At 39.7% G+C, this 13,902-nt stretch overlaps 1 protein-coding gene across 1 annotated transcript; it reads right to left on the bottom strand.

Moving 5' to 3' along the window:
* Positions 1–1,290: 1,290 nt before the first annotated feature.
* mccc1 (methylcrotonyl-CoA carboxylase subunit) lies at positions 1,291–13,701 on the bottom strand. The gene is made up of 19 exons (XM_069680530.1): positions 13,610–13,701; positions 12,996–13,039; positions 12,169–12,308; positions 11,958–12,053; positions 11,603–11,724; positions 11,296–11,443; positions 11,076–11,197; positions 10,844–10,955; positions 9,327–9,408; positions 9,105–9,232; positions 8,833–9,016; positions 8,635–8,744; positions 8,256–8,472; positions 8,067–8,153; positions 6,598–6,647; positions 5,579–5,716; positions 4,838–4,945; positions 2,869–2,940; positions 1,291–2,756 (listed from the first exon to the last, which is right to left on the bottom strand). Exons 1-19 carry the CDS (start codon positions 13,663–13,665, stop codon positions 2,622–2,624), a joined length of 2,151 nt encoding a protein of 716 aa, XP_069536631.1. The 5' UTR covers positions 13,666–13,701; the 3' UTR covers positions 1,291–2,621.
* Between the last annotated feature and the right edge of the window lie 201 nt (positions 13,702–13,902).

Consider the following 13,902-nt stretch of genomic DNA (forward strand, 5'->3'; position numbering starts at 1 on the left):
AGATGGGGTTTAAACGAAGTCATGAAAATAATTGTAAAATATTGAATCTTTAAAAGACCATGATCCTAAACTCTTCAATTTACATATTTAAGGTCATATTTTACCATCAATTTAACTGAGGATCAAACAAAATGTTGCCCAAATTAAAGTTTTGATCTGAGAAACATGTTGAAATGCTGACATCAGTGCAGAGCTGCTCTTTGAACGCTCAGCCAACGCTTTGCAGACGTGAATCAAATTAAGGTTTTCCGTGATCAGATCAGCTATCTAAAGGAAAGGAGGAATCTAAATTAAAATGTCAAGCGGTCAGTTGTCTGCAGCAGAACTTCCTGTGACTCAGCATCAGCCTGTGTGACACGGAGCTGCAGATCAGTCCGAGCTGAACGGCTGGTTGTAATCTTTTTAGTTCCCTCCTGTCATCGGTAAATCAGGCTGCAGCTCACGATTAATAATCCACCATCATCACTCTTCTGTTGATATGTGTCGTCGACTGTCCGTCCTTCCTCTTTCTGTCTGTAAATCTGTCTTATAGCGGATGTTTATGAAGATGCGGTTCTATTTACGAAATAAATACATTTTTTAGAAACGGGTTTTTGGAGTTTGAATCCTTCTTTTAAAAGGTTTTATTATTTATTTAGAAGGTTCCCCGTACAGATCCTGGTTCAGGCACAGTGACCATTAATAACCATTAACAACAATAAACTCACTTTGTAATATTTTAAATTAATGTGCAATATATATTTCACAGTTTCATGGTTGAGTTTTTGCCGACATTGATTCATATGATAACTTAACTTTTATAAAATGTACGGCCACAAGAGGAAGTTAATTTAACACTTAAAAAGACAAGCTGCTCATTTACGCTTTATCAGAAATGTTTCCAAGAAGTGTTTTCACTTTACTTAGCAACCAGATCACCATGATACACACTGTGTGTTTTTGACTTGATGCTATTTCTTGTAAAAAAAAACGTAGCCATCCACAATAAGTGTACATAGTGTATACATATATTATTAATATTATTGTCTTTTAGTGCATCACTTGTTCTACCTTTGTCCTTTACTTTGAGCTGTTGTAACAAGTAAATTTCTCCCATTAGGGGATCAATAAAGTCGATCTTATCTCTTCTGGCTTTTCCAAGAGAGAAGCTTTAATGGATGAAGAGCGACTGGCTGCTTTTGAAAATGTTCGTCCACCGAACTATCCTGCTTTAAAAAATGAATTGACTCTGCTAACCTTCAAACACCGGTGCATCAAGTATAACAAGAGTCTGGGCATACTTTTGACGTTTTTATTTTTTATTTTTATTACAGCATCTGACCAGACTAATATAATTTCTTACAAAAAGAAAAAATCATCAGTCACACTTCTACAAAAATAACACAGGTTTGATCAGTTTTATTCTACAAGGCCTCGAAACACACCGGTTAGTTAGAAGAGAGTGATCAGCAGAAACAGTTCACGCGTCGAGAGACTGACGGCAGATTTACACAGAAACAAACCACCTGTCTGTTTAAGGTCCTCTGTGACCAACATGTTTTCAAATCAGAGCCAAATCCTGTCACATAACTTGGGAATCATTTAATAAGTCTGGAGTGTTTTTCAGCCTCTTATTTCTAACAGCGTTTCTCCTCAGTGCATTGTTATAATATATAATATACCCTCTGCAGCACTCCTATAGTTTATGTATGGAATAACACATTTTTGAAAATCTGGACATCAACAAATCCATAATACATCCAGCCTCTTTCCTTTAAAATCACTGTCTTGTTAAAGCCATGTAGCATCAAAGCGTCAATTTGTAAAGACAAACAGTTGCTTTAAGCTTAGTGAGAATGCATTTTTAAATACTGGAAGATATTTACAAGTGTTAGAGCAGATTTTTTAACTTATTAACGGATGTGTCATCCTGTGAGGTAAAGTGAAAATTGTCCCAGTTTGAGCTACACGGTTTTTACAGGACAGAGACGATGAGTTCATGGTTTAGTAAAGATGTTTTAAAACGTTTTCCACCCTCAGTCATCTTAACAGTAACTCTTCCTATGGCCCACTGTGTCTGAATTCTTACATAACATACCCATTACTTATTACCCATAACTTATATTTAGCTTCGTCACTGTGTGAAGGTGCAGAAGTACACGGTGTGTGTGCAGAGAGGACACTCAGCTGCCACCCTCAACCAACACAGAGAGGGGAGACTTGAAAAAGAAAGTAGAAATTTGCAAACACTTTAGATGTCCGAGCTGGACTTACATTGATTATTACAAACGTGGAAACACACAAGAAAGAAAAGGAGAAACAAAGAAAACCGCTACAATCATCAAAAGGTAATGTTTGATGTGTAAAAAGGCAACTGTAAATTAGAGTCGTTTTCTGTGTGAGCTTTCACTCTTCTGTCAAATCCAGTAAAACTTCACGTCACTCGAACCGTCTGACCTTCCTGAATGGGCCCCAAAGGTGAGAGACTCCTGACTGAACCAGACTTCCTCCAGACTGATGACTCTGCAATTTAAGTGCTGGACACCAGCCCACATTTTTTCCCCCTCCAGTTGTCACAGTAACTAGTCGCAGCTCTCTCCTACCTGTCAGTGTGTATTTTATTTGTGTGTCTGTGAGTCTGTTTACTGGCTGCTCCCCTCCTCCCCTTCCTCCGCCTCCTCTTCCAGTTCGACCAGAGCGGCGTGGCGGTTGGCCTGAGAGCCCTCGCTGAAGAAAACCTTCTTGATTATACCGGACTTCGGCGCCCGGATCGTGTGCTGCAGAAACAATAATAAAAACCTTTATTACAAAGCATCAGCTGGGTGTGTGTGTGTATTTTATAAACCAATTAAAAGCGCTGATGTGTGTGAGACAGCAGGAGTCCCTTACCTCCATCTTCATGGCGATCATGACCATCAGTGCGTCTCCCACAGCCACTTTGTCTCCGGCCTTCACCAGCACCTGAACACAACACAACAGACTGTGTGTATTTGTTCGGACATGAATCGTAAAGTTACCTGCAGTTGTTTAATATATGGCAGTTTGTTTGCTCTTATCTCTTCTAATTAAACTGGCTGGCAGGACATCAAATGTAAACAATAATAAACTCAGAAGTGCCCCAATAAATAACAATAAAAGACAAGGTGGAAGCAAGAGGCAATTATTTTCTATATCAGCAAAAGGTGTATTACAGTGCCGACCACTTGAACACATTTACAAAGATGTCTTAAAATCACCAGTCATCTATAAAGTTGGTTAGTTTTACCTTTAAGTAACCTCTAGAAAAAGTGTGAAGTAGAAGCACTGTTGCTATGGTTACCTGCAGTTGTTATTAACCTTGTTTGCCGATTTGAAGCAGTGATTGAGTAAACTGAACGCTGAGCATCAAAGTAAATTCTTGACCAAAAAAGGGAGAGAAAAAATCATTCCTGAATAGTTTAATATTTAGGGGGAAAAAAAACACTTCACTTTCTTTCTTGCTAAGACTTAGATGAGAGGCCTGAGACACTAATCTTGTGTGTGCATACTAAATATGAAGCTGGAGTCAGGAGGCGGTAAGATTAGCATAGCAAAATGGCTGGAAGCAGGGGGAAACATCTAGTATGGCTCTTTGCATAACTCAAATATACTGTACGAAACACCCTTAAAGTTTAGTAATTGACATACTGTAACATGCTTATTAACAAAATGTAAACTAGTTGGCTTTAAAGGTGAAGTGCTGGTTCAGAAGCTGCATTAGTAAAGTTTGAGTTAAACATAGCTTAACATAAAGACCGAAGCACAGTGTTCATCTGCTTCTTGTCTCTATGTTGAGCTATGCAAACTGCCAGCTGGCTTTAGCGTTATGTTTATTGCTAATCACTGTAAACACTAGATGGTGTCAATGTTCTGCTATAGCTCTCAGAAAGAAAGCAAAAAGCCTTTAAATAATATACAACTTCTTCAAACGTTTTTAATGTTGTCATTTAACTCACCAAACACCCTAAAAAATGAAGATCTTTAAAGTAATAATCTCAAAGATTTTCATGTAAATAAATGTCTGTTAAGTCTCTATCTATCGCCGAATGAGGTAACACACTGGTGATTGTGCCTATGGCCCACTGATGAAAACCTTTGCATTTGCAGTATTACAGACTGGCACGAGCGGCGCCCAGTTAGTGACGCGTTTTCCATCAGCCAGCAGTGGTTGGTCTGCCAGAGAGGGTAGGCGGAGCTAAGCGGCTGCTTTTACAGTCTCTGGGAACAGTAATCTACTATGGCTGAACAAACAAAGAAAAGATGGATGACTACAGATACAACCTCAACAATAAGTGAAAATCCAAAGAAAAAGAAACAAACTCGAAGCTCAGATGAAGGCAAACAGTATAAAAAGGAAAGCGACCGTCAGCCAGGAAAATCAAGAGTTACAACTGGAGCCAACCGTGGACGTCACACATGCGACACTGTCTGGATATCTGGGACGTGTGCTCCCGCAATTACCGTTTATCGCCATAGGTGCTGCCAAAAAGATCTTCGAGATTACAATTTTAACGTTAAAATAGCTCTTACAATGTGCTCTGAGGTTTCCTGTTATAGAGATTACATGTTAGATGGAGCAAACAACAGTTGTGCTTTGTGTCCAAGTATTTTTTTTGTCCATTATGTTCATACATTAGGACAATTTGTGTTAAATTAGTTACACACAGTGTGTAATAAAACACCTCATTGTGTTAAATTTCCTGATCCGTGCACAATCTAAGTTTCAGCTTTAAAATAAACCTTTCTTCTTTGGTCTGAAGAAGAATAAACTCATCTTTATGTTACAACAATTGAAATCACTACCAATTACAATACATAATGCAAACACAACAAAACTCACCTTCTCTATGGTTCCAGTCATGGGGGCCACAGCTCCACCCTGAGCCCCGGAGCCGCTCACACCAGCCAGATACTTGGGCACAGGGACCGACACTTCAGAGCTTCCCTCCTGCAGAAAAGATGTAAGGATGTCACAAACTGAAGTGACAGTTAAGTGGCAACCGAGGTAAGAGGATCTGAGCAGTCTTTAATTTCCCTTGATGTCAGAGACGTCGACTGTTTGTCCCCAGCCGTCAGTCTTCAAAGATGAAAGACGCTAAAGACAGGAAGTGGAGACAGTTTCTGCAGTGACAGGTGAAATGTAGCTCTGGTTATGTTGACCGGAAAAAGGACTAGCTAAGAAATAAACTGATATTTCGTATAAAATTAAGATTTTTAAGGCTCACAGATGGTGGATAAAATGTTTTTCTGTTTTATGCTTGTATAAACCAACCCGATAAATGTTTAGGTTAAAGTTTGAGAACATTTTAAGCAAAAGAGACCAATACTCTCTGGTTTCAGCTTTTTGAAATGTGAGCACTTCCCGTTTAATTTTGTAACACAAGAAAAAACGAAACAGGCAATTTGATGATTGTTTCTGGGGTATTGTGATGACCATCATAGTGTTTTCTTCACTTTCTTATTGACCAGAAAATAACTGTTAATCACGAAAAAAAAAAAAGAATTATAAATTCCTGTTTGTCCAAGCAGACAGTGGATGATCTCTGCTTCATTGACCCAAGTTATAAAACAAATCACATACCATGGAGAACAGGTGCACTGTGTTGTCCAGGATCACCAGTTTAGGACGACACCTCACTCCATTGACTGAACAGTGCAGGAAAGAGGCTCCGCCTTCCACCTCCACCTCCCCGGTCACATGATACGTCTCCTCACCAATCTGAGAGAGGAAACACATTCATGATGAAAGAGGCAAATCTACTACTGTTGGTTCATCTACCTGTTCAGTATAACTCCTGCTAATACTCCTACTTTACAGAGATTAATCAGTGTTTCCTTTGCTAAATATAGACTATGTAATGTGTTTGAATGCGTCTTCAGTTAAGACTACTTTGTTTATTTTATTTATAAAACAAAAATTAAAATTCATGTTTAAGTATAAGAGAATTATTCGGTGTTTAAACATATAATCTCGAAGATTGTCATGTAAATGCCAGTCAAGTCTCTATCTATCGCTGAATGAGGTAACAGAATAGTGACTGAGTCTATGGCCCACTGATGAAAGCCTTTGCATTTGCAGTATTACAGACTGGCTGTCTGTGGCGACTTTCACGGAAAAAAAGAGGGTAGGCGGAGCTAAGCGGCTGCTTTTCCGCTCTAAACAGTAATCTACTATGGCTGAACAAACAAAGAAAAGATGGATGACTACAGATACAACCTCAAAAATAAGTGAAAATCCAAAGAAAAAGAAACAAACTCAACGCTCAGATGAAGCAAACAGTCTAAAAAGGAAAGCGACCGTCAGCGAGGAAAATCAAGAGTTACAACCGGAGCCAACCGTGGACGTCACACATGCAGCACTGTCTGGATATCTGGGAAGTGTGCTCAACGCCATAGTTGCCGGCAAAGAGAACGAAGATCTTCGATATTATAACTTTAATTTAGATATTAAAAAGCATACAATAATACAATAATGTGGACTAAAATCTGTCTAAAAAAAAGCTCAAAATGATCTGCTCCTTTAAAAAATTGTGAATATTTCCTGTGAACAACAACAGCATCATTAAGTACGAAGGACAGAGGATCTTTGAGCCAGCTCACCTGCATCGTGTAGCTTCCATCTTTGTTGTACACGACGACCACGTCGACCTCTACAGACACAAACACACATGAGGAAATGTTTTGTCATTTCTTTAAGTCCAAACAGGTTTGAGAGGAGAAACAGGAGAAAGTGAAGTGACTTAATGCTTTAGCTGAAAATCCTCATCTTCATCACTCTGACACAGCAGCGGCCAGGAGGATTTATTTTTGGCCTCGGGGTGACGTTTTTAATAGAAACATTGAATAATGAATATGAGTTCATCAAGACCCGTCACAGACTGAGCTGCTTTAAACTTAAATATTCAAACAGTCATTAAATGAATCACACTGTTATGAGTCGACCCAAACTGTACTAATCCGCTCATTGAATTACAACAGTTTTTAAACTTATAATTAGTCATTTTATACCTCTTACATGTTCATGATGATCCTCTTACTAGTTAAATGTTGAAAACATAGCGACCAAAATGATCCACACTTTAAAAACCATTATTTTATGTGTGCAGGAGGGAATGTGTTTCCGTGTATATATAATGCTGTGTGTCTGTGTACATATAGATACAAATATCTACATGTATAAATATACAGACAGTTGTCAGTTTATTAGGTATGCTTTGCTTACACTGATGCAGTCTGGAACAGTTTCACAATAAATCCTTTGATTTAACTTCATGATTGTTTCGGTGAATTTAGTTTGCAGGGCTGCAATTTACTAATTATTTTCATACACGATTACCTGTTGTGCTGCACACACCTGGAACCTTTACAACACATAAAAACTCAATACAATTGACTCAGGTCAATTTAGAAACATGATGACAAATTACTCCACCCATGAATGTAACTCTACTTGTTTAATTCCCTGTTACTTATAAGTATTTCATTCTTTGTTGTTGATTTGTTTTGGGGGTTTTTGTGTGCAATTTATTGAATTTTAATTGAACTCTCGCCGTCATTAAAAAGGAGGGCTTGCCCTGAATGAATGAATGATTAATCTGCCTATTATTTTCACCTTTAATTGACTAATCTTTTAGTTTAGTTGTGGAACAAATGTTCCCACAGCTGTAGGCGATGCCTTTAAATAAATCCAAACTCTTCATTTATCATAAATGACTAATTTAAAACACTTTTTTTAGCTTATAAAAATTACTGAATGATTAATTGATTGTCAGAATAGTTGGCATCTTGGGTTGATTAATTGATAATCATCTAATTGAAATCTTAATGCAGCTCTAGTAGTTTGTGTTGCTAGCTGTGCTACCTTATACAGAGTGGTGTTGCTGTAATTTGGCCTACCCTCTGTGATGAAATGGGTCTGACAAATTAATAGAAACACTGGTCAGAATGGAAGAAAGGACAGAAAAGAAGGAAAATATACAGTTCACAATCATAGAAGACAAGAAGTATGAGCTTTCTGTCCTCTTCATTCCCTCCCTTCTCTTACATAAGGGCTGCAAAGACTTACTTACTTTTGTCTCCCACCTGCAGCGTCATGTTTCTGTGAAACTGGATGTTGCTCCTCCAGCCGCTGCTCGAGCCAAACGGGGAGAAGGGGTCTGAAAAACACACACACCATGCACACTTAGTATACTACTTATTTTTCAGGTCAAATGTGCTGGAAATCAGTTTGTCCTCATCAGACACAGTTTTCCCCTCACCAGTGGACGTCTGTGTGAACTCCTGTGTGCGCTTCCTCTCCTGCAGCACCAGGCCCAGGGCCGCCTGGCAGATCGATTCCCTAGACGGTGCTCTCGGAGTGGGGAAGAGGTCGGCGTAGTGCTGAGGGATGAAGCTGGTGGTCACATTTCCAGCCTCAAACTCCGGGTGACCCGACAGACTCAGCAAAAAGTCGATGTTAGTGTTCAGTCCCACGATCTAATAGCAGAAAGGATGCAAAGAAAGCTCAGAAAGAAACCACGAACCGAAGCATTTTTGCATGCATTTGTTCTATAACTTAAAGCTAATTTTACATGTAGGGGCTCTGGGCTTTGTTAATAAGTTATTTATCTAGACATCATCTAACTGTGTGTGTCTTACATTGTACTGTCGTAAGCAGTACCGCAACTTCTTTAAGGCAGCAGATCGGTCTTCTCCCCACACCACCAGCTTGGCGATCATTGGGTCATAATGTGCCGACACTTCGTCCCCTGAAAACAAGCACACACTTTATATCATAACATATTTTGAAAACTCTCCATGTTAGCACAACCAGAGAGTTAGATCCAGACTCCCTACCTTCCCTGACTCCGGTCTCTATGCGTGTGTGTTGGTCAGCTGAAGGCGTGGAGAGATGCAGCAGAGGCCCCGCCCCCGGCAGGAAGTCGTTGTTTGGGTCCTCGGCGTAGATACGTGCCTCAAAGGAGTGTCCGCTTAGTATGATGTCATCCTGGAGGAGAGGCAGGCGCTCCCCTGCTGCCACCTGGAGGAGATTTACACAGAAAGTAATCCTCAGTGTGACTGAAATATAAACTTTTGGTTGACAAAAGGTTATTTTCCTCCTCTCTCACCCTAAGCTGCCACTCCACCAGGTCAGTTCCTGTGATCATCTCTGAGACGGGATGTTCCACCTGCAGACGGGTGTTCATCTCCATGAAGTAAAAGTTATGCTGAGCGTCCATTATAAACTCAACCGTACCTGCACATGAAGACAAAACATTCAGATGCCATAAGCTGTATGTTCAGGGTCTTAGAGATATGTGTGCGCACGTACGAGTGTTTGGGTGTCTCACCTGCTCCTACGTAGTTGACGGCCTTGGCTGCTTTGACTGCTGCCTCTCCAAGTTTCCTCCGAACCTCAGCACTAATACCAGGCTGACGAGAGAGAAACACAGGAAAACACAGTCGCCTCAATATCCAGTCCACAATACAGATGCACATCCTCCATCTGTCCTTGAAGTGGATTTACGAAATATTTACAGGTTCCAATGTATATGAAAGTCAGTCAGTCGACTCTTATAACCATCGCAGAGAACAGGGCCAGTTAAAGAAAAAGCAGGGTGAGCAGATTAAAGTACTTTATGAGTAAAAACTTAACTACAGAAATAAGTAGAATTCAAATGGAGAAATAAGAAAAAAACTCCTTTAAATAGATTAATGCAAAGCACAAGTTTTCACCTCATGTGAACTAGCCTGCCTGCTACTTCTTTTTTTAGCTTCCAAAACACTGAGTCTAAAACTACTTTTAGATTCCAAGACATTTGAGCTCAGCTTTAAATTATGGATGATGTAAAAGTTACATTTACATAAAGAAAACTAAAAACCTCTTTTGCTGGTATTTTTTATGGACATTTCAAATGCGGCTTCTTGTTGTGTAATCATGACAACAATGTGCAGACTGATTGAATTAACTAGTTTAACTAGCTTCTAATTAAAGGAATTCAAGGTGTTAAAACTGTCCAATGTTACAAATGTCACATACAGTAAAGGGTGAGGAAGAAACAGATTTCTAGCTGCTTGTTTGACATTTTAAATAATCCATAAGTAAATACTTTTCTCCCTCAGAAATTAGGGATGCACAATATTAGATTTTTTGCCGATATGCCGATATTTTACAACTCATTTAGCCGATTACCGATACCGATATTTCTTTCCCTCACACCTAATTGCAGAGATCAAACTCTTATCACATTTGTTACAACGGTCGGGGTGACGGGTCTTGAGATGGTTAATCAAGTTTGTAGTGTTGAAAGACTTTGCCTTGGCTCCTCCTCGCATCACCGAAGCTGAGCAGTCATTGCAAACAGCAGTTTTGCTTTCTATTTCGGACACTTTGAAAAACTTGCACACCACGGACATTTTGGCTTCTAACTCTCTCATGCTGCAGGTAGACACACGTGACGTCATCACGCTGCGCCGCAAAGGTCCTCTTCGCGCCGGGGACATTCGGCCGAGGTCGGGCATTTAATCAAGTATGAAGCAGGCCATTATTTTATCGGTTAATTATATCGGCGGATATTGGCGTGTTTGCCGATATCCGATAGTTCATTTTCAAGCCGATATCGGCCGATACGGATAAGGTGCCGATAATATCGTGCATCCCTATCAGAAGTACTTATTCTGTGCCAAAAAAGACTTTTCCAGAAAAGTGGATCAACATATCCTGAAGTTAAACCTCAGGTCAGACCATCATCAAGATGTGGCAAATCAGATATTATCCTTGCAAAGAAACTGATATAAACTGAACTTTCACCTTATTAGTTAATAATAACTGAACAATAAATTAATGTCACCACCATAACTCACTCACCCCTGGTGCTTCCTCTATGATCTTCTGATGTCTCCTTTGGACGCTGCAGTCTCTCTCAAACAGATAGACAGCGTTACCGTGCATGTCCCCGAACACCTGCACCTCCACATGTCTACAGGAGACAGACAGACAGACAGAGGGGATAAAAAGACAAATTCATCTTTTAATGTCATATAAATGAAGCTGATTGGACGGGTGGGTTTGCAGTGCAGAGTGACTGAATTAATGTTACCTGGGATCCTCTACAAACTTCTCAACCAGCATGACGTCATCGTTGAAAGATTTTCTAGCTTCTCTTCTCGCCGACTCCAACTGCTCCAAGAAGTCTGAGTCTGACCGTGCGATACGCATCCCCTTAAAACACACACAAATACACACACGTGCATTAAGTTATTTTATGTTCTGTGAATTTCCTTTGTCTAAGTAACTAAGGCTTTTCAATGTCCTCACACCTTTCCTCCTCCTCCACGGACTGCTTTAATCATCACAGGGTATCCTATCTTGGCTGCCTCTGCTTGCAGTCTCTCGTTTGATTGGTCCTCTCCATGGTAACCACCAATGATTGGCACCCCGGCAGCTGACATGATGTGTTTGGATGTGCTGAAAAAGGAGACAAAGCAATAAAAGTTCCCTCCGTTGTGACCAGAGATTTAAAGTAGGTTATTTTAGGCACCAAAAAACATGTTAATTGAATAGGTTAACGAGACAACTGTAGAGGAAATAATGATGTACTTTGTTTTATATACACGTGCGTGTTACCTTTTAATGCCCATGTCTCGGATGGCAGAGGAAGGTGGCCCAATAAAGATGATGCCTTCCTGTTTACAAGCCTCCGCAAACTCTGTGTTTTCTGATAGAAAGCCGTAACCAGGGTGGACCGCCTACACACACACAAACACCCTTTTTTAAAACATCACATTTAAAAATGTAAAAGCTCCTTCTTTGTTTCCTGCCAAAGAAATACAGTCAACATGAAGAATAGTTATAAGGGTCAAAACTACCCGAACATCATAATTGACACTTCATTTTGAAATAGCTTCTTTTAGCATGTCTAAAGGCAAATGACAGCATCACTTCTGTTCCCAAAACTATAAAGCAGTAAAGAATATCTCACATGTGATCCAGAGTTCTTTGCCACTTCTAAAACCTTCTCCATAGAGAGGTAACTCTGCTGGGAGGGTGGAGGCCCGATGTGGTAGGCTTCATCTGCCTACACAAAAACAAGCAAAAACAGAAAACACAATTTAAGTAACATAATAGAAAGCAAAAGCTGAGGAGCTGATGACAACAAATAACTTTAAGGACTGAGCTATCCAGCATCTCACCATGGCCACATGCATGGACTCTCTGTCTGCATCACTGTACACAGCCACAGAGCGGACGCCCATCTTCTTGGCCGTGCGCATCACACGACATGCAATCTCTCCTCGATTGGCAATCAGCACCTTCTCTATCCTCCCCACCCCTGGACAGGACAGAACAGACACTTCAGAGTTTTTCTCCAAAATGCAAAACATTCATTAAAATAAACTTTTCCAAAGTCGTCATTGTGCAAATCTTACTACTTAAATACAAAGTACATAAAGATTTATAGGGCTTGCAGCTCTCACTCTCCAAGCTCTGGTGGAATAAAGATAAAATAAAAACAACCACAGCAAAGATGACGGTTTTGCATTACATGCAGGATCATTGTTAATGATGAATCAATTAATCAAATGATGGAAAATGTATTTACAAATTATAATAATGAATTTATCAAGACAAAATATACATGGAATATACATGGAACAATGTTTCTTCTCTCTGTTTTAAATTAATAAAAATGTAATAATTTTTGGCACGGAAAGAAAAAGGTAAATTAGATTTGTCATATTAAGCTCCAGGAAACTTTTGTCAGGCATTTGTCTTTGTTTTCTGACCGAACAACCAACTCAACGTTTATTAAATACATTACTAATTCAGTCACACTATATGCAGCACAGATTGCACACATCACCATAACAGGTGTATGTACAGTAAATCTGTTTGAATCACAAACAGATGAAGATCTCGGCCGCTCAACCTCTAACAACTGTTTTACATAGAGATTCGAATAAAACAAAACGTGTGCTGTGATTGCTCATAATATCAAACGAGCATTCACTTTACTCACCTCCTGAAACGAGCCTCACTCCTCTTTTGGTCCATGTCAGTTTTCTGAGGAGAAGAGAAGACAACAACTTCAGTACATTCAAATCTGTACATGGCTGTGAGGGGAGCAGATGCTAACATGACAAAATGCTGTACCAGAGTGGTTTATCAATGAAATACCAAGTACAATTATCATACATCACAAGTAAGAAAGAAAATATGGTCTACACAGTGTCAATGTTGTACCAGCAGCATTAGCTATGCTAGCTGATAGTTGCTACCTTTATTTAACCTTGCTAAGATCTCATCTCATTCATTAGCTCGCATTATTTAAAAGTACATTTCATTAAAACGTTAATATTAAGGGGAGAGTCAGTGTGTGTCTGTCCATGTCAGCAATCAGCAGCACCAGCAGATAATTAACTAAGCGATTCGTGGCAATGACAGAAACACTGGAAACTGTCAGTGTAGCTCAGACCTAAGCTAGCATTAACATTGGTCGGATCAAAATTTGACAGCAATAAGGTAACGCTAAAATCAAGCTAAAACAGAGCGTGTTTGTGGGAGATACGTCGGAGGGAGCATCCTGTATTCAGACAAGAGCATAGCAGCCATGTAACTTTGTAATGTACTCACTGTGTAAATATCCTCAGACCCTGCAGAGTTGGGAAACTCAGGATAACTGCAGCCATAGCTACCTGCTGCTGAGGCTAGCTACTAGCTAGCTACCTAACAGCCCGACCAGCTGAGGAGAAAAAGGCGAAGTGGTAATTTGCTAAACGGCTCATACAAGGTTTAGTTAAAAGATAACGGAAGTAAATCACTCGGTTTAAAACAGAGGCGAATATATCGGCCTTTTAATATCAACACTTACATTGAAACGTATTTTCACAAGCAAGTAAATTTCTGTATCATCATTTAAGACCTTT

The sequence above is a fragment of the Semicossyphus pulcher genome, unplaced genomic scaffold, assembly GCF_022749685.1.
Source record: "Semicossyphus pulcher isolate SPU_LCO1_2020_fin unplaced genomic scaffold, fSemPul1.0.p SCAF_4, whole genome shotgun sequence".
Taxonomy (NCBI): domain Eukaryota; kingdom Metazoa; phylum Chordata; class Actinopteri; order Labriformes; family Labridae; genus Semicossyphus; species Semicossyphus pulcher.